Raw genomic sequence first — 21,261 nt, 5'->3', positions numbered from 1 at the left:
CATAGTGAGAGGTCGTCCGTCGCTACGTGCCCTGCGGTAGCCTGTCCAGGGTGTCCCTCATGCCCCATGTTGCTGGGATAGATTCTGCCGAAGGAATCATTTTTAATATTTAATGTTGTAGCTATTGTATTCTAGCCTCTTCTAAGAGACAAAACAAGGTCCAACAATTGTTTTATTTATTATCATTATCATGGTTATCAAAATTATGGAATTATGTTGTAGTTCATACATAATGATCCCACTTGAAGCGCCTAATCTAACAGACCGACAAGGTGTTCCTTGAGGTTTTACAGGGCTCAGACTTCCAGTGTTTAATTTCGATTAATTACACACAGATATAATACGGATAGTATTAGCGCATAAACTTTCTTTCACAGGGAACAGTATTGACTGTACCAATGCCACGTGCACGACACATGTGATGTCATAACCCAAACGTTCATGTTGAAGGAGGATAAATAAAATGAAACTTCAGGATAGAAGCGCAAGTAAATGTTGTCCTATGAACTTAATGCAGCAAAGCGTGTGATGAGAGTCAACTGAAATTCAGTCATTCTGGCGTCAAATATTAAAATGTGTTTTTTCGTGATTAATTCTAAAATTTGAAATTCATTCCACATTTTTTTTTATTTAGCCCCAGTCCTTGAAAAAGACACACTTTGTCCGATGCTCTCATCTTCTTTCTGTGTTCACCCTTGGTTGGCATGATTCACTCATCAGCAGCAACAGGATAAGGACAAGGATAATGGCGACATTTAAATGGCAGGTAATAGTTCAGCAGTTCCATCACTTTCAAGATCCTTTATCAGCGACCCCACAGTGAAAGGAAAAGCACTCTGAGGTCGCTGACCTTATTATTGCCCTGGTAATGATTTGTTGTTCTTGCTGTTTCTTGCCAACAATCCTGCAGTGTCTTTGGCAGAATAAAATCGATAAAATAAAAATCTAAATTCCAATTTTGGTGTGAAAAAACAACAACTGCCACTGTGTGGCTGCTGATCCTTTGTCTGACTCACCAGAGGGTTCAACCATCACAAACATTCTTGAGTGTCCACAATGAAAGACAAGGAAGTTAATGACCAACTCACGTTTGTCCAAATGGTTAACTGGACGATTCCAGGCTGGTAAGGCTACAAGCTCAGGTCTCTGTCAACACCCACGATTAAACTTTAAACTGATCTCTTTTAATGAAAATTACGATGAACTTAATTTTATTCTCAACATTTCTCTTCACAACAAAGTTTAAAAAAAAAAGTCACAATGAAATCTGTCCCTAAAATTGCAGCCAAACTGCTTAAACTGCTTACTTAAACCCAAACAATTTGTTGTAATTCTTTTAGGGCATTATACAACTGCGCCGTAAAGATTAAAAGTGAGTGACTGAATACAATAAGCGATTTTTGCTCTCATAAAATGAGGCGTGATTCACCATAAAACTGAGTAGACGTTTTAGATGCTGATGGACTGAATAAACGTAACCTGCAACTTTATTGTTTATTGACGACAATGAAAACAAATTTATTGATGATGAGCAATGTTATGTCCATGGTGAATTATGAACACGCGCAGTATTGCGTTTTGATTGCCTTGTTTTTAACCGTACTTCAAGTATAAAGGCAATTCGTTAAAACAACTGCAGTTGTCATCCTCGTCAGAAGGGGGCAGCATGAACTCGCCCTGAGCTCAATCTTCGAAGCTGAAAGTCAGGTGAGGCAGACGTTCATCTTTGCCACTTCCGAACCTCCGTTCGAGCTTTAGGAAAGTGTTAAGATGACCAGTGGTGTGCCTCCCTCCTCGCCAGTCCCTGACCACTCCTCAAACTGTCCCACCCGGGCGCCCTTACGAGGCCGGCTGTCCACTTCTAGCGCTCCTCCAGTGGACTGGCGTTAGCATGGCACCTGATACCACAGCATTCACTTCTGCAATGACATAAACTTGCTGGTTCAGCCTACATACATTGCATAGTGATTTTTGGTAAAGATGTAAGAATGTTCTTTAATATTTTTAAAGCTATGATAACATTAAATGGGTCTAGGATGACGATGAAGTAGCACATAAAAAGTAAAGAAATGAGTATCAATAGAGTTAGGCGGTTAGGGTAGGTGGGAAGTCCGACAACACATCATCGTTAAAAACAAACTATTAACGAATAGCTGTTTGGATGGGTCTTCATTTATAGAGTCCTTTTATTTTGAAAGCTAATCCGCTCGGCTCAGCTCTTTTTCCTGCCCTCTACCGCCACCAGCTGGAGCAGGACTGCGCTGCTACAATCATGTGCAGTGGGAGGTTTGAGCGGATCCGAGTTTCTGCCGAGGAAACCCTCATCTGGAGGTGAGCCGGACTGCAGTCCCTCCACCGGTCTCACTAGGATTGGACCCGGATCAGCATGCGCTGATACTCTCCTCCTGGCGGTCCTCCATGCTGCAGCACCGGGGATGGATCCAGATACCGGCGTGGCGTCTGCGGCGAGTTTCATCTCCCTCAACGAGCACGAGCAGAGGTTCTACTCAGGTCTCCACGGTCTGTGCCAAAGTGACAGCAGCGCAGGGAAGCTGTCGTCCAGTAAAGTGGCCGAGCTCCTGAAGGCGTCTCAGCTGCCCCCTGAAGCGCTGCATAAGGTCAGTGGCGCTGTCGTCTTTCTGTCCCCTCACCTGGCCTGCTGGCTCTTCTCCCTCTTTTGTGTCTGCTCCTTTCCCCTCTTCTGTCTGCATCTCCTCTCCCCCTGCCTTCTCCATTAAGGGGTTTGTCCTGCACCTGCTCCTCTCCTCCTCCCCTCATCTTCTCACGTCCACAGCTCCTGATCATGATTGACCTCGCGTGACCTTTCTGACACCCCCAATTGAAGTCAAATCTGTTTCAACTGCTGTATCTTGAATCTGAAGTCTGAAGTTAAATCAATTGATCATTTATATTCCTTATTTTCTTTGCACAACCCTCCATTTATATATATATGTGTATATATATATATATATACACATATTTTCATTTTAGATTTTTTTGTTTGCTTTTTGCCTAACTTCCTAATTTGTTAGAGAGAAGACAACTCATACGACCACATTGTGTGAGTGTGTAGAAGCATTGAACATAGTGAGACCTTCAGGGTAATAAACAAAGCATCATCCTCACCAAGCTGAACATGGATCAAGCTCTGGTTGCATCTCTTCCTGTATGTTAGATACGGATATGAAGGCATACATTATTTACAAACCACACTCATAGGATAGTTTCAAAAGCATTTTAAAACAATATTTTCTGCAGGATCTTAAGTTGAAGAGCAGGAATATTTGAATCAAATCTTATTTAGTTACTGCTTATTAAGGTAGTTGAGATATTTTTATGATTGTCATGTATCATTCAAGCACACCAAGCTCATCATAAGACTTTTTATGTGTGGCCAACATTCTGGTGACTATCACAATTTGATGTTGATGACCAGAGCTGTGTGCTTTCAACTTGTGTTTCAACTCACGGTGTCAAAGTCCCTCAAAAACAGAGCAGTAAATACACTGGAAACGCTGTCAGCACTTTCACATCCATCACCCCTGAACCTTTATGAGCTCTCATATAGAGTCCAACAACTGAGCTACCATCTGTGGGATTATGACTGAACGCCTCTAAGTCAGAATCCCGCCTAGACGCGACGATACCGGAGCGCCGTGACACTTCGGTTGGACACGAGTAGCCGACCCGCTGGGGTCGGCGCGCAGAGCCGCTCGACACCGGGCTGGGGCGCGGCCGGAAGGTGGCAAGAGATGTAACCATGTAGTGTGAGCTGGTTCAGTCTGGATGTGGCCCCGAGGGCCGCAGTCACAGTGACTGACTCCTATTGTGTGAGTGTGTGGGATGCCAGGAAGTTGGTATTGAACAGGACTTCCTTCCTCCTTGGCAGCAGCCACTGAAGGATGAGCACTGACACTGGGCCTTAGAGCCTTTTCTTACACTGCAGCAGGATGCCTGTACAATTACCTCTGTGGTCTCATGACAGACAGGGTCACATGCATGAAGCCTCTTTCCTGCCTCGGTTACAATCTTAGGCATTGAGCTCCTCATTAATTGACATTTATTAGGGAAGTTAGCAGGACAAAAACAGCTGGAGACTGCAGTGTTGTTCCTTCACAGTGATGGAGATCTACATGCTTAAACCAAACCCCACTGATGTCGCATGGATACATGACACTGATGGAATTGTTTCCACTCTGACATTCAGGAAGTATTCTGGACCACACCATCAGGGTGACCAGGCGGGGCGCAGGTCACTGGCACTGAGTTAGGAAATGCCAAACAAGAAGAAAGACACCTATTTCCTGTACACACTAGATAACATCAAACCTGTGGAAACTTTAGATGCCGGACCAGAACATTTGAAACTTGCTTCTACTACTAGTAACTGTGTTTTGCAGTGCACCATCTGTGTTTCTTTAATGGTTTATTTGTTGCACATGGATCAATACACACCTTTCTCTGCCATGCGTACTGTATTTCACTTGAAGACTCACCTTACCACAGCTGGTTCTTGCCTTATCATGGTTACTCCATTGACTTCAGATGACAGTTTCTGAACATCCTGCTACCGTTAGATTTTAGCTTCTCAAGTTTAGCTTTTTTTAAGGTTACTTAATTGATATTATATATTATAGTCAGGATGACAAATGAAGCGATCTGAAGATTCATCTGGATTCAGAAGTGAGGTCTTGGTATTTAAAGTCATCTTTAGGTGAAATGGTTTTCAGCATTTTGACTTGTGTAAGTCCAAAACTGTATTTTTTTTTGTTGTTTCCCCTGTCCCACTGTTGTATGTGTGCGTGCAGATGGTAGCACTGAGATGTCAGAACCAGCTGGTCTCAGAGAAACATGGCACCCTGACCTCTTGTGGTGTTTTAGATTCAATTAGTTACTTCATTATTTACCGAATAGTTTCCCTTCTAAAGAGAATATGGCTAATGGATAAATATTTAATGAATGATTCAATAGCCGTGGACTTCAGATTATTGTTTAGTTGTTTTTATGTTCACATTGAAAGTGTGTGTCACTGGTATGTGATGTGTTCAGGGACATGCCTGGTGAGCAAACAACACATAATGTTGTCAAACCAGAAAGGTGAACACAGGTGTGCAGCAGCGTCATCACACAAGGCTCAGGTGTTCAGTTCTCTTCCCAACTCATTGTCAGTTTAGCTCGCAGGCACCCCTGTTACAGTTTGCAGTGTCAACACACTGTTATGTTGAAACAACCACTTCCTTCTGAACAGCTCTTGGACTAACAAGATGAGTTTCTAAGTTCTACCACAGTCATGGTGAGGGGAACTTGAAGGCTACTTTGTGGTGATAAATGTATGGTTATTTATAACCATGAACGCTTCATAAGATTGAAGTGCAAGTGTGCAAGAGTACCATTAATTTTGTTCTTCTAATGTATTCTTGGTGTTATGATTCAGTTTTTGGACTCTCCCTGCTCCTGTTTTGAAGGGGTATATGAATTGGTATTCTCTGTAGTTTGTCATCTTACTCTTCACATTTTTAAACACATATTGTCTATTTTGTTGAACGCATCTTGTAACACTTGTAATATCATATTAAAGCTTAACCCTCACGGAGCAAGTCTGCTTCGAGGCAATAGTGGTCGCTCCCCGTCGCTCTCAGATGTTTCAGGTTTCGTTTCAAGTTTTGAAAAAAGATTGTTCTGCATAGTGAGTCCGAGTTGAATCAATTCAATTATTGAGTTGGAAGTTGAGTTGTTGCAAATGTGTTTGTTTCATGATCCATCCATGGAGCCAGTCTCTTATTATGTGTCGTGTATTTCTGTTCCTCCTGGTATCTGTGGTGTTTATGTGCATGGCCTGCTCAGCTGATTTCAGCTATTGTGGGTTACATTTGGAATATGATACTGGTCCAACTTAAACTGGCAATTTTTATTTTTACGTGGACTCTAATTACTTTTAGCTTTTACCATTAAGTTTCTCTGGTTAACCATTCATACCCACACAGCCCTCACAAATCAGACAGCATTCTAACTGAGGGTGTAAATTTGCATCAAGCGGAACGACATCTGGCGCCAGGAGAGGCTTTTAGAGTTGTTGCTCTGAAAACGTCAGCATGTTTCTCTCTGACCTGACCTTCACTGTCGCTCCCACCAGCCAGTCGTCATTTATCTCCAACTCGACCCAAGCAGAAATAATCTCTGACACCAAAACATGACCCTCCCACTTCTCAAGCTGATTACAGTTTTAGGAAAATATGTTTCAAAGGCGTGCCACAATTGGACATAAAATGTGTCCATACTGATTTATTGTGCTACGTATGGATGTTCTTTTACTTTTTCCAGTCACATGTCCCCATCAGGTCTTTTTCTGTGGCCTATTTTCTCAGTCTGTCATTATAATTAAAACCATTTTTAAACTGATCAATTTCCTGAAGTGTGCAGCCAGTAGGTCATTCATTCAATTTCCGTCATTGGATGGGAGATATTTCATAATTCAATGTGTTTGTGCTCCAGATTATGGGGTGACACAAGTCCCAGAGAGAACCTCTGCTAGTATAGCAATATTCACCTACACAGAAGGGGTGCCTTCATTTTGTCTTCATTAGATTTGAAGTATTTGCAGTACATTGTAGACGTGCATTTGTCCAGTTGCAACCAGCTCTTAACTGTTTTGCTGTGATGCACCAAGCAAACGAGAGATGTGACCTTTGATGCCACAAACATGAATGTATGGCACCTTCCACTGACCCTCTTTGTCATTCATGACATGGTGTCACGGTGCAACAGCTTATACTATATACTGTGCTATGCTAGGTGGGATATAAACATGCCAGCACAACTATTTTCTAGGGAGAACCAGAGAAGAAAGTACAGTACATGAGGATATGCTTGTCAGATGAATTCATTTGATAGTGACAATATAGTTCAGATCTATTTTGAAAACAAACAGTTTGGGGTCTTACTTGTGCAGTGGTGTCAAACTCAGCTACAACAGTGGTAAGACAAAAGGGTTCTTTTTTTGTTTTTCTAAGCCGACTATAAGGTTAATTCAAACCTTGAACCATTCTGTTGCATTGCATTATGGGATCACATATATCACAAGTCAGGCTGGTTGTGGCCAGGAGGACTTGATTGATTGGTCGAGGTAATTCCATGAACCTCTCTGGGTTTTGTGAAGCAGCAACCTAAAGTGAATTAGCTGCGTTAATTCATACCTCTTGGTTGAAGACATTAGAAGTGTGTTTTTAAACACCAGCCGAGTCGCCAGGTGCTAGTTATCATTTCAGAGCTTCTGCTGTTGACAGGTGACTTGAGGATCACATGAAAGTTTCAGAATGTGATGAACCTGCAGGAGACCTCCTGCTGACACCATTTACGATTATGTTTCCTCAGTATCTGCTGCACACTGTGTATAAACTGGGCTGCAGTGAACTGCAGTTAACAAGGAAGGAAGAGTCCAACTCGATTACTCAGCAACAGTCATTACGTTAATGATGTTTTCGCTGATGACCGTGAGCCTCACCATTATATTGTGTCTGTTAGCAGTACATTTTGAACGGACTGAAGTTGGGAACTGAGATGATTGAAAAACTCTTCTCAAATGCAACTAGATTAGTACACGCACGGGGCAGTGTGTGGCTCACAGGTTGCTTCTCTACAAAGGATTTGGGAGCACCATTTTCATGCTTGCTGCTGATAATCCTGATCTTCTCTTCTCCCACGCCAAAAACCGCCACAGCACATTACCTCTAATCAAAAGAGTCTTGTTGCAAATACAGCCAGCATTTGTCTGAAATGAATGAGTTCCTTTCTCTGGCCTCTGTTTTTCAACTTAATTCAATGTTCCTCCTTAAGCAATGGAACGATCAGTTGTTCAAGGGGATAGAGGGCGTTAAGTTCTTGCTGCTGTTTTGACCTTTATCCCACATGTCAGATAAGTAATTGATTTGTTTTCAAAATGATTGGCCAATACTGTGGAATGTGACCAAATGTGCAACAGAATACACTAAATATACATGTGCAACTTATGTTCCCTCAGGTGACAGAGGTATGTGGGGCCAAGCGTCTGGGTTACTTTGGTACTCCTCAGTTCTACCTGGCCCTGAAGCTACTTGCTGCCTCCCAGTCTGGTCTTCCAATCCGCCTGGAGAGTGTGTCAACAAGTAAGTCTGCTGCTGTGCAAGGAGACTTCCAGAAGGAGCACGAGGGGATCAGGAGATTATCTTAGACATGCCAAGATCGGGTCTAATCTGGATGAAAGGGGAGTCGCATGAAACGGACTAAGTGGGTTAACCCGTATTACCAGAGCACACAATCAGTCACTGGGGATTGAATACGTTTTCGAGATGAATTTATTGGAGTGTGTTTTCATGCAATTACTTTTGAGTCCAGGAAGTGACTCATTTGGGTTGGGAACGATCAGTTGCGTCACAATCCGGTACTGTTAGGTACACTTCAATATGTGGACAGAAACTCTTGGAACTTTGATGTCTCAGCACTTGGTTTCAAAGTCTGAAGTGCTCTTCATGAGAGGGCTTTTTTTAAAGATTGGACAAGTGAATCATAACCTGGACTGGACGAGTTAAACTTTGAAGTTGGAATTAATATTCACATCTGCCAGTCTGCTCCTTTGCTCTTTATTTCTCTGAGCTTATAGGCTGCAGCCTATCCTGCGGTGAGTTGTAGGGGAACCCTCGACATGGCTCATATAGACTGACAATTACTCGCACTCACATTCAGACATACGGACACTTTAGAACGGAACCTATTGCTCGCAAGACAGATGTGGCTTTTTTGACGACAGTATAAGAGCCCACTCATCATTTGACCAATGGCATTTTCAGCTCTAAGCTCTAAGTGTTGTTATGCTCAAGTGGTTGGTCTTCGTTTTCCATGTAGTGTTCAGCATTTTCTTTAAATACGTATGGCTCTCATGGAGTTATATTTTGAAATGTGTGGGGTTTTGGGCTCTCTGGACGAATGGAAACTGTGGCGCTTGAAGGAAAGGTGAATCCTTAAAGGAACTGAATCCATTAAGTCTCTGCATTGTATGTCGCCTCTTCTCTAGATCTACCTCTTCCAAGATTTGTGGGGCTGAAGAGTGAAATAGAGATGAGGTACACAACAGTCCAACCCAGCAGTGATGCTCAGGGTCCAACCTCCTGGGCCGACAGGACCACCTTCAGACCACTGGAGGCCAACGTGGAGAAGAAGGTACTGAAAGGCAGCACGTCTGTAGTTATCTCGCCGTGAGAGCAGATTATGAATACAGGCGTGTCCTTCGTGTTGGTGTTCAGAGTTTTGCATTCCAGTTGGTTTTAACCGAGGACCAAAATTCCTCCTTGAGGAGATAAGAATAGGAGGGCAACCCGCCTTGAGCATTTAAGACCAGTTCAATGATCCCCATGCAAATCTGTTGATAGAGTTTTTGCTTGAGTTCAAACACACACACACACACACACACACACACACACACACACACACACACACACACACACACACACACACACACACACACACACTCGCTTGTTCAAAGTATCAACTTCATCAGGCACCATATTCAGTGATCAACTTGTCTAAATGCCGCTGTGGTGTCTCTCGCAACTTTGGAGCCCGAAGAGTAAACTCTATATTGAGTGTCATAATCATCCTATTATTAGAATGTATCTTTCATTTTATTAAATATTGACATGGCCCTCCCACATTGTTTGTTTTCGGTCTCTTCCTTGTGTCTATTTGTTTATTCTATTTTATTTTTCTCAAATGTCAAACTACAAAAATGTTAAACAACAAAAGAACCCGATATGCAAATGTTGATTGATTAATGCTGTTGAAAAATGAAAAAATACAAAGAAAAACAAAGCATTAAACATGAACTGTATATAAATGTGATTGTTTCAGGAATCTTGGTCCCCACGTCACTCTCCGAGTAGCTCGCCACCGCAGTCCCCTCTGGCCTATCATACATACCAGTACACAAAACACCGAAATGAAGCAGATCCAATAACAGGTACATTGCTTTGATATTTGAGCAACATATTCCTAAAATTTCTCTCTCTGCTGTAGTCATCCAACCCTCCTTTGAGACAGTGTTTGAAAAAAAATGTATCTGTATTGATGTTCCTCGCCACCATGCCAAGCATTAAATACCAAACTTGTAAGAGATAAAAGGGTTTGTCGTGCCTCTGTGTTGAACTGGTATATCAAGTCGTACCTCCTGGGCACATCTGCAGTGTGATAGATTTGAATGAAAAATGACGTTCCTGTAATTTAGTCCTTTTTTATCCTCAGTTTATGAGAGCAAACCTTCCTCCAGGCCGGTGGTTTCGATGGAGCAGCACTCCTCTCCCAGCAGATTCAGATCCCAACACACAGTGGAGCCCCCTCTCGCTGCTCGGGTAAAAACACTTCTGTCATTATTGGCGTAGCTAATTAAACTCACAGGTTGTATTTATCTAAGGCTTCCTCAGTTGAGAGACTGGACCAGCAGGGTGTGGCTGATTATGAGGACGACGACCCCTGGAGGATTACGGAAGAACAGCAGGAGTATTACACTCTTCAGTTTAAAAGCCTGCAGCCAGATCTGGACGCTCTCATCCTCGGTGTGATCTCTTGAAGGCATTGTTGAAGCATTGTCTCTGAGGATTTACTTATTGATGTATTGTTGTTGTTTATCCAGGAACTGTTGCAAAAAACTTCTTTACAAAATCCAAGCTTCCCATACCGGAGCTGTCCCATATTTGGTGAGTGTTGCCAGCTGGTCTGGGAGCAGATTTCTCTATTTCCGTATCATCTTTTGACCTACATTATTGACTGCTCATTATTGTCTCAGCTTTTGTTTCTTTCCAGCAGATTTCTGTACACTTGCTCTTTCACTCAAGTATTGCTTTGAAGTACTTTATGGAACATTGAAGCAGAGATTCATTTACTTAGTTCCTCTCCACTAGCAGTGATGCTAATCCAAATTGTATTTCAGCTCATGATCATATTTTATTAAGTCATTGTTTTCTTTTCTTGGTTTTATTGCTCTCTAAAAGAAATTCACCAAAAAGTTTTTTCACTCCTTAACTCAAGTCATGTCACGGCTGTGGATAAAAGTCTGTATTGGGATTGTTATGAACTCAAGTGTAAGGTTTTCATATGCAGGAATGAGTCTATTCAGCCGATTGGTAATCCCAGTCATGTGGCTGAGCGCGGCACGTGACAGTTGAAAAGTTTAAGTAGCTCTTATTTAGATGCAAAGATCTTCCGGGTACTGGAAGTTGTATCTAGTACAATGCACTCTGTATCTATCTGGTTTGCTGTCATATCATGTGCACTAGAAACCTGAGGACCTGTCCTCTTCATGATAGGGAGCTGAGTGATGTGGATCGAGACGGCGCTCTGACTTTCTCTGAGTTCTGCACTGCCTTCCATCTGATAGTGGCACGGAAGAATGGCTATCCCCTCCCCGAGAGCCTTCCTCTCACGCTGCAGCCGGGATACCAAGATGATGGAATACTAGACACTCCAGGAGTAAGACGTCGTCACAGGCCTGTGTTATTGGTGCAAAATATCTGCTGGAATGATTCCTCATCTCCTTTATTTACAGAGCATCGAGCCTCTAATTCTGTTTGACGATGCGGAAACCAAACCAAAACGGAAGGTCAGATTTCTATTGTGTGAAGTTTTGCAATGAGGCCTGTAGAGGTCGCTGTCCGACTTCTCATAAATCCATTCACAGCACGGCCTTCTTCTTATCTGTCACTCCAGGTTCTTTTTGTGTGATTTTAAATGTTTTCATTTCATCAGACTGTTTTTGAACGACTTCAGCCAAACATGCTTCACACAGAGGACCAGGAATCGAGTCATCAAGGTGACTTTTTTTTTTTCATGGTTCCATTAAATACCTAGCAAACTCTTCTCACCTCTTCAAAATTCCTCATTATTTCTATCATCAGATGTATTTATAATTTTGGAATATTAATATTGTTGTCCATTTGTGACGTGTTGTGTGACGTGCAGCATCTGAGGTGACATCGAGTCAGGAGAAACAAATGTTACAACCACCTTTTCCCGAGAGGCCTGGTGAGTGTCACTTTGTTGGTCTTGCTTATTGCTGTTTCATTATAAGAGCAAAGCCTTTCCAGTAGAAGGTCAAAGCACCATATAAATGTTCCGGAAACATATCCTAAGACCCAGATATAACATTTCCCCCTTGTAAATTGTGAACTCATGTTCGTCTCCCCAGACCCTCCTCAATTCTTTGACCCTCAGTTGAAGGTCAGAACACGTCCAAGGTGAGCTAGAGTGCAAGATGATGGTCTTTGGTCTCCTCATAATCATGTTTATCTGTCTGGTTTTGGACTCCAACATCTGTAGGTCATACTCCAGCACGTCCATTGAGGATGCCATGAAGAAGGCGGAGGAGCCTCCCACTCCTCCACCTCGACCCCAAAAGACCCACTCAAGAGCATCCTCGCTGGATCTCAACAAGCTCTTTCAGCAGGGAGCTCCAGGTAGATCCCACACTGACCCCATTGCGCTCAATGACCCCAATGTTTGAAGGTCAAGCAGTTTAATATCCTGCTCATATAAGGTCCTGAATATTTTCGATATACTAGCAACCTAAAAATAGTTTTCCGCATCATCCTTTTACGGAAAGTATAGAAGGTGATTCATGAATGTTTCATCAGATTTAAGTGGTTCAGGATGTTCAAGTCAACCCAGAGTACCTGTTTATATATTTATTTCATACCTTCTGTGCACTACAAGGTGGGTTCTGAAACATCAGAGGAGCTTTACTGAAAAGCAATTATTCAGTTAGATCTGCAAGAAAAAGAAACATGGCCCCCATCATTCATGCAGCAGACACACAGACAAAATAATATGTTTCATCATTTGAATTGTTTGTGTAGTAAGTAAATACAAAACTCCCACACTTCTCTTTTTACCTGCGTATCAGTAGTTAACATAGTTCCCTTTTCATGACGGAGGTTAGAGGGAGTGTTTTTATTATCTATAGAGCCTGTCTTACCAGTCTATGAACTACTTTTATTTTACTGTGTTAAAGGCATAAAAACAGGGTGGATGCCCCCTCCCCCTGCTCTACCACCAAGACCGCCCACCTCGCAGGTAAAGCGAGTCCTTATAGCATTTAAACTTTTTATATATAAATGTTTTTATGATACATTGAAGGTATCATACTTTCAGGTTCCTCATTTTGTCAGTGTGTCCAACAAAGCGCCACAAAACAAAGTGAAGCAGCCAAACTTCGCAGACTTCAGTCGCTTTAGAGAAGAGGTGAGTGTCTTTTTTGATCTTTTGAAAATGTGATATCACTAGGTTTTAACTTTGCCTTCCACCCTACTATTTTCACCTTCCCGTCTCAGACACTTTTAATATATAGATGGGTAGCTGTTCCAAGACCCGATAAGATAGAGGTTTAGCTCTAGAAATGGCTTTTAAACTTTGATTTAATTTATATTTTGAAGTATAATTTCATTATGAAATAGCAAAAAATACCCAAATCAAAATGCATAGTGTCACATCACCAGAAGGTGGCAGCACAGACACTATCATTTCATAGAGACGATACATAAAAGTATTTATTAAGCATCCGCCTAAACACTCCCAAGTATCCAGATCACATCATACAATGATATGGCGTTGTACAGGGTTTGTAGGAGAAGTGTAGGGATGACGTTTGTACTTGGCTAGTTAGCATCATCCCATACTGTCTCGTTCATGTCCAAGCGTAAAATATATCAAGGATTCACTTCACTTAATAATGGTCTCAACTAGTGTACTATTATTAAAAAAATATATGTAGTTTATCATGAAAATAATCTCTTGTAAAATAGTTAGTGAAACTATTCACAGAAATTTATCACTTGATATAAGTGTGATACTTCAGGGCCATGTTGAACAAAGCTAGTTTATCAATAGATAGATGTAGTGTTACTTAATCATAGACATATTTGTCCTCCCATCGTAATTCGTAAAATTGTATCCTTTCTTGTTGCTGCAGTGTTTCGTGGACAACAGGCCCACAGGCTGTAAAGGGGTGTGTCACCTCACCATGACATGATTGTATGTTCATTCACTCACTTAGAATGTGAAGTCTTCATTTTAACAGCTCCAGTAATGTGGTAAGTTTGGAAGAAGAGAAAATGGAAAGAGTCGATGGTGAATAAATTAGCTCAGAAAGGGTTTGAAGAAGTCACAGATCCTGACATAATCCCATCGCTGATGCAACTTAAAAATACACTAGACTGTTGGGATCGGCCAACACGCTTGGTCTGGTTTGAGTTTTTCCTTGGGGAAAAGATGGAAATAGTGCACAGGCCAATGGGAATGAAGAGTCTGAGGAACACATGTGGTGAAAGGGCATGTCAGACTGGAACTAACAAGTGTCCTTTGACTTGTGTACCGATTTGTGCTCTCGATTTCTCCCTAAGGGAATGGGATGGATGCCAAACATGCGGAAAAAGACCACACCCTCCGAGGATGGGCTGTTGAGAAATAGTGAGGTTATAGCTGAGACGACTGAAGAAAGGGCATCTAGTTCATCCCAGCACATGCTGGCAAACAGGAAGTGGAGAGAGGGTGGTTTTACTTAAGAGATTTGGTTGTAGAAATGCTTGACTGAAACAAGGTGCAGGAGTCGCTGACAATCAGCACTGCGTATCTGAGAAGGGACCGTGAGGTAATAGAGAGACTCGCAGTGAAGGGCCCTGGAGGTTTGCGAGAAGCAGGCCTGGGGTATATGCAGGGTTCAAGTGGAAGACAGCTCTAATTATGACACCTTGTCATGCCACTTGAATGATAAGCCGTTCTTTCAAACAGAAGGTTGTTTGTGCCGACCATAATGGCGTTCCACTTTCCAACTTTAAACTGACTGACCGCTGTGTAACACTGCACTCATGCCACTCAGTTTGGTGGTGCAACATAGCCAGTAGTGGCCAGCCGGTCTGTAATATTGTTCACCTAATAGTCCAGGACACGCAACACGTGCAATGTGCAATGTTTCTTTTGTTTTTTTTGATACTCTGTGAGTCTTTCTCTCATGTAGAGCTTGTCTCCATTAATTTTCTGTATGCATTGTCTTTTTATTTTCTTTTGTGCATGCTTGTATTCACACTTTCATTTTCAGCCAAAATGTTGAGTTTTGCTTTGCTTTGCTTTGTTTTCCAACTAAAAGGTCTTTAAATGTTTCCATGCTGGTCTTGAGTTTCATGTCCAGTGCTGCATTGACTCATTGACTTTTGTTTATGTCTGCCTCAACTGGACTGTGTTGCTGCTTTTAAAAAGCCATTTTACTCTTCCTGAGTTAAATTTATTGTAGCCACATTAGTCTGTTATAGAAATCAGGAAGGCATAGACACTTTAACCACAATGGAGCCAGTCAGTCCTCAGTGGATCAGATTCTCGTCATTGCAACATTTGCAGATGGTACCGGCAACTTATCATGTGCCTGCTGGAGCGTTGGACTTGAACATGGAGCTGCAGCACAAAAGTCTTCATACATTGTTGCACTGTTAACCTCTGTGCTGACTGAAAGCAGGTGCTGATACGCTATACGTGTGTTATGTTGAGAAGAGAATTATGGCTGAATAGCAGCAAGGCGAAGCTATAAAAGCAGGTCGATCCATCATTGCTGCCCTGGGCTGTGGCTGGGACCGTCAGGTTCCCAGTTGGGAAAGAGCTGATTTATACCCAGACCAAGGTCATCCTGTCCCTTCAGAACTTCCTTAAATCATTTCACCTTAGTGACACCGAGGGATTTTCATTGGCAATGCAGACATCATACCTGTAATCCCTTCTGCCCTACAGGAGGAGAGGGGGTTTAAACCAGCCGAACCAGGACCTCTATCCAGAAAAAGCACTGAGAACTTGACAATTTCCTCCAAGCAGGTCAATCTTCAAATACATCCCATAGATTGATGCCGTGCTGTATTTCACTGTACTCAAATGTGCAGGACGTCGCTGTGGCTTCTCAGGGCCATCCTCCGCAGAAGCCAGTCCGCAGGAAATACCACCCAGAAGGCCAGAACCCTGAGCTGGTTCCCGGACATGCAGCGACAGTTCCTCCACCAGCGAAGCCAGCCCAAAAGTCAGTGTTGATTTATCGTGCCGTCTGCACAAATAATCCTTCTGTATTTAGAGTAGATCCAATAACAGCGTCCATTTAAGTGCGTGAATGATGGTTGTGTAAGTGCGAGAGTTTTTGGGGCACACTTGAAAGAATATATATTTTCCCCATCATTAATTACAGATGGCATAGGAGTATTAGATTAACTGTGTTTCAACAATAAATTCCCTCTTCTGGACTGGTGCAAATCCCACCCACACTGGGCGTTTGCAGCAGACTGACTCTGACCATGTGTTCGAGTGGAGTAAATATAAAACATCTCTTCATGAACTGCTGCTACAAACAAGCAGTTGGACGGAGAAGATCAAGGAAACGTTCCTTCACAGATTTATTAGGACCTTTGAGAGCAATCTAAGCATGTGAAGCAGCTTCCCTACCGTAATGACTCTAACATATGCTCCCCTGTCTCCGCGCTGACCAGACGGCTCATTGAAACTGTCAGTCAGGTCAGTTACTATCACTGCCAGCGGCCTCTCTGACTGGCGGCAGGGCGATTGCTGTGGTCAGATCCTTGTAGATTTCCCTGAGTGCCGGCGCTCATTGTTCCAGTTTGTTTACTTTAACTCAGGAAACAATCTAATCTCCTCACACTGAGATTAGAGCTCCAATAAGACCCAAGCTAAACAAAGGCTGTGGAGGAGTTAGCTGATGTTGGTCTGAGGGCACAGTGAAGTTGTTTAATTGTTGAAAGTGGTTGAAAAGCGTGTCGTATTGTCTTCCAGACTGCTGTCCAGACAGAAGAGGGAGATTCAGATGGCGATCCGTAAAAACAAGGAGACCAACGCTGTGTTGACGCGTCTTAACAGCGAGCTGCAACAACAGTTGAAGGTTATGGAAGGTTTTCTTTCTAGGCTCGGTTGTGGTTCCATGCCAGACCTGTTATGACACACAGTCCTGTCTGGATCTCTGATGAAGAAAAATGCTCAATCAGTCTGGCTTCTGACAGAATGGATTAGTTGTATGCCTTTTACTCTAAGTGGCCAATGAAGATGCATCAATTTCAACTTACTCCAGGTAAACTGAGTGGGTGGAGAAAGGAATCAGGATCATGAAGCAACGTGACACATTACATTTTCTGCACAGAGAACTAGGTCAAGATGGTGAAAGCACTCCAGAACTTCTCTCAGCTTATGTTTTAAAGAGTGCGCTCTAAAATATTTTTTTTATCTAATTAATACAGATTTTGGATTAAATAAAACTAACAAAAGGCACATTTAGGCAAAAATCTTCTGAGAATCAAAACCAGTGCAAGGGGTCAGATGAGATGTAAAAAAAAAAAAAAAAATTCACGAGGAGAGAGGGAACAATGTGTCCTCTTCAAATTAAGTGATTTCTATTCATATTACTGTATTAGTATTCATATTAGTAATATTAATTCATTGCAGCCTTCTCTTTCAGTCTGCGCTGGTCGACCTGTCAAGGGGAAGGGTTGTCTGGGGGGAGTGACTGATATCCTTTGGGTGCCAGAGTGAATGGTCACATTATCCAAGAGGGAATTTGAAAAGATGTCAATTTATTGTAAAGACATTCTGTGAAATTTGACAGTTCATACTGTTTATAGCAGAAAAAGTAGATGTTCTATGAAAGTCACTTGCATTTTTGCAAGACTCTGTTTCACTCACAAGTGTCAGTTACAAGAATCTCTGTATCAGCATTTCAACAACGATCTGAATCACTGAGGCTCTAGGTTGAATTCCTCACAATGTCATTGTGTGGTGACACAAACGGCTCGTACGGCTGCTGTTTGTTGAAAAGCTTCGATTAGATCTGCCCTCTGTCCTGCCGTCACTCACAGTGGACTGGTCTGCTCTGTTCGGATCGGATCAGATGGGACACGCACTGACACACACACACACACACACACACACACACACACACACACACACACACACACACACACACACACACACTCACACGGAATCAGAACACATGCTGCGTGCCTGTCATTCTCCATGTGAACGATCCATTAGGGAACATTCACACTCACATGCTGCTTGAACAACTTATAAACAACAAATATAACATACCAAAAAAACTTCAGATTTCTTATCCTCACCTTATATTTATGAGTCTTTCCTCCAACGTGAGGTCATCAGCTACTGAATCTGCTGCTTCATCAAAGCACCAGTGGAATTCTGCAGAGAAAGACATACGCGTCTTTATTTAGACCGAGGCCTTGTCGAAATACCAAACAGCCATTGGCATCCACAACTGTCATGATGAAAATAGAGCTCAGGCATTCTGCCACGGCAGGGCGTGTGAGAGGGAGAGAGGAAACGTCCCTCACTTCACTTTCATGACTGAATTAGTCATTTTCATGCTCTTCCAATCTTTCTACACTTAGTTGTAGGAGTCTGACTATAGGAGATAACATCTGAAAATAACCCTGTGAGGTCACAAAGGTCAGCCGCTTGATCTTTGGACTAACTGGTTGTTTGTGTTGACGGTGTGCAACAGTGAAAAAAAGTTACAAAATTAAATGATATGGTGTGTAAATGCTTCCAAAGAGTTTCAGACTGACGTCAGCTCCACATGACACTCATTTTGGAAGATGTCTGACGCAATCACAGGGGGCGCCAGAACAAAACACGTGGAAGTTGTCCAGCTGGATTGACATGTACTGAATTGTTTGCTTCCAATCTGGAATCAAGTTCATCTTTTAGATATCTATTGCATTAATAATAGCCCATGTATGCAGGCTTGAGTTTGACATGATTATTTATATCACTAAAATACAAGCTTTTTTTCCTTTGCTTGCTGCAGGTGGTTCACCAGGAGAGAGTCACTCTGGAGACCCAGCTGGAGCTCTTCCGGCCTGTGGCCTCCACGTGACCGAGTCCCGCATCAAGTCACATTCCCCGAATGCTCAGCAGGTTCAACGGCCGTAATTCAGTGTCAGAGGGAGTCGAGCAAGTGTCTGTCAGGAATGCTGCACAAATGTAAGATGGCTGATCGTGCGATTTTTGTTTTAGTCGAACATATTTAAACCTGGCTGGTTTACGTTGAGCTCCGAGAGAATCAAAATGTCAACTTGAAAGCAGTAGGTCCTGTTTCTATCGATTTAATTTTATCAGTCTATTGTAGTGGTTATTCAGACCTGAAATAGCAGTGCATTAAAGTGCAACAATGGTGCAAAGCATTTTTTTTAAAAAGCACAATGTTTCAAATTATTATTTATCTTTTGAAATGTTTTTTTATCAGATGTATTATGAATGTACACATTTAACATCTGCCTTTGAAATAAAAACATAAGTTGAAATCTTCAACTCTCCATCCCATCTCCTGAAATAAACACTGAGAAAGATGTGAATGTTGCTAATGTTTACCAGATATGATGAAAGCATAGCCCGTCTGTAACAATCGCCAAGGGTGTAGAATTGAATTGTTGTCACAATCCTCCCTTTAGTTGATTTATTCCTGCAAAATGTTTTGGTTTCTTTGGGGTTTTTTTGTTTTTTCAAACAAAAAGCGCTGTGGACCCTCCCTTTCCCATCTTCCTGAATGTTGTTGATGCTAAACATGGGAAAAGATGGCGTGCATGAGGCTGCATGCTTTATTGAACTGCTGTAAGGATCTGCACAACTGAGCTTCAGAGAGGAACTGTTCAATAAAGTTTTCTATTTTTACTGAGTCTGATTATTGATCCAGTGCTGTGCTGAACTGTCAAATGATATTCAACTGCTAGAGCGAACCAGAAGAGCTACATTTCGCCCCATGACACCTTCCTGATATGTTAATATTGAACTTGATCCTCCTCCCTTTCTTAAGGCAAATACCAGCCGCTTACTAATGGAAACCTGCGTCTGCTGCTTGTGTCATCACCTGACCTATGGCACTGGCAAAATACAAAGTTGATATACAGTACATACCTTTGCTTTCTGGCTCTCATCTATTTTGTGATGGTCCACATCTCAGTACGAGAGCACTTTCATGGCTATCACTTTCACTTTGCCACTATCTTAGTCATTTATCAGGAATGAAGCTACCCAGAGGTCTTCTTTTGCTGCTGTTGGCCCTCAAATTCACCTATGGATCACTTTGAAAGGCATTCATAAAAGAGCTTCAATGCCCCAGTGTCAGTGAGCAGAGATCAAACTTCAACTTTTACTTACCATGCATGACCTTTACATCAGCCCCAACTCATGACCATTGGTTGGTGACAGTTCCTCACTGAGGTGCGTTAAAGTCACACATTTTCAAATAAAAGACTGTCTTATGATATATTTAGTGTGAGAGGTTTTGAGGCCACATGAAGTCCTGGTTCCCTGCTCCCTGCTCAGCAAAAAAGATGAAAGTGTCCACTTTGGTGAACCCTCATTCGCACAAAAGCAGCTGTCTGTCTGTCACAGACACAACAAGCAAAGGTCACCAGATCGCTTCTGATGACTGTATTCCCAGACGCTCTGCCACCGCCACCCAAAATATCCACTGACACACTTGGCTGCCTCCTGATGGCCACACACTCTGATATCATTCTTACTTTCTAAACATTTCAGGTTCCACGAGCTGCAAAAATGTATGGTGACCACACACTTGGCTCCCTGTCTTTACCTGTATGGAACTGGTGTCGACTCAGGAGGGACTTTTCACTCGCACTAAACCTAAGAGTTACGTGACAGGATGCCCGCCTGTGTGTGTGGGTGGGATCCAACCGCCATCACACACTGGAGCAACTGAGGGAATAAACTCAAATGAGTTGAGACTTGACGCCAGACGACGCAGCGCTCATAGCTTCCGTGTGCCAAACCCACTTCTTGGCACAGTTGGACATGTCACTACCTGCTGACTCCGCTCTCTTGTTAGATGGTATACATCATTTAAACCAGCAACCTTCCAACTGTAAATACCACTTAAAGGTGTTGGGATGGCAGCTGAGGAGGAAACTATATGTGTGAGCCATGTGATGCCACTAAGTATACGGCAGGTAATTGCACTCCGGCTGCCTCACACTGCCTTATTATGATCCACAGTACTATTAATGTTTCAACTGGATGGAGACTGATGTTTGCTCAGATCCTATGTCTGAGTAAATATTTTAGCTTAACCAGCTCAGACATCATGTCCACGGTGCGTACAGATGACCAATATATGCCACACTTCATTTTAAGTGGATTGCATTGTGTGCCTAAAATCAAATTTAATTTCACTGA

At 42.4% G+C, this 21,261-nt stretch overlaps 1 protein-coding gene across 2 annotated transcripts; it reads left to right on the top strand.

The window, feature by feature from the left end:
* The first annotated feature begins 1,664 nt into the window (after window positions 1-1,664).
* reps2 (RALBP1 associated Eps domain containing 2) lies at window positions 1,665-19,704 on the top strand. 2 transcript variants are annotated; one of them, XM_053854191.1, is made up of 21 exons: window positions 1,665-1,707; window positions 2,246-2,331; window positions 2,428-2,618; window positions 8,018-8,141; window positions 9,047-9,192; window positions 9,880-9,988; window positions 10,270-10,376; window positions 10,439-10,580; window positions 10,658-10,721; window positions 11,331-11,493; window positions 11,570-11,623; window positions 11,770-11,833; window positions 11,983-12,045; window positions 12,209-12,257; window positions 12,340-12,476; window positions 13,031-13,092; window positions 13,171-13,260; window positions 15,793-15,873; window positions 15,939-16,072; window positions 16,834-16,939; window positions 18,875-19,704. In XM_053854191.1, exons 3-21 carry the CDS (start codon window positions 2,436-2,438, stop codon window positions 18,941-18,943), a joined length of 1,947 nt encoding a protein of 648 aa, XP_053710166.1. In that variant the 5' UTR covers window positions 1,665-1,707; window positions 2,246-2,331; window positions 2,428-2,435; the 3' UTR covers window positions 18,944-19,704. The 2 variants fall into 2 exon arrangements, with proteins under 2 accessions (XP_053710166.1, XP_053710167.1); XM_053854192.1 differs by lacking the exons at window positions 15,793-15,873; window positions 15,939-16,072; window positions 16,834-16,939; window positions 18,875-19,704 and adding an exon at window positions 13,988-15,779 and having other exon boundaries at window positions 2,246-2,618.
* Window positions 19,705-21,261: the final 1,557 nt, after the last annotated feature.

Source organism: Synchiropus splendidus, chromosome 1, assembly GCF_027744825.2.
Source record: "Synchiropus splendidus isolate RoL2022-P1 chromosome 1, RoL_Sspl_1.0, whole genome shotgun sequence".
NCBI lineage: Eukaryota > Metazoa > Chordata > Actinopteri > Syngnathiformes > Callionymidae > Synchiropus > Synchiropus splendidus.
Note: the sequence above shows the minus strand (reverse complement) of the source record. Positions and strands in the feature narration are given on the sequence as shown.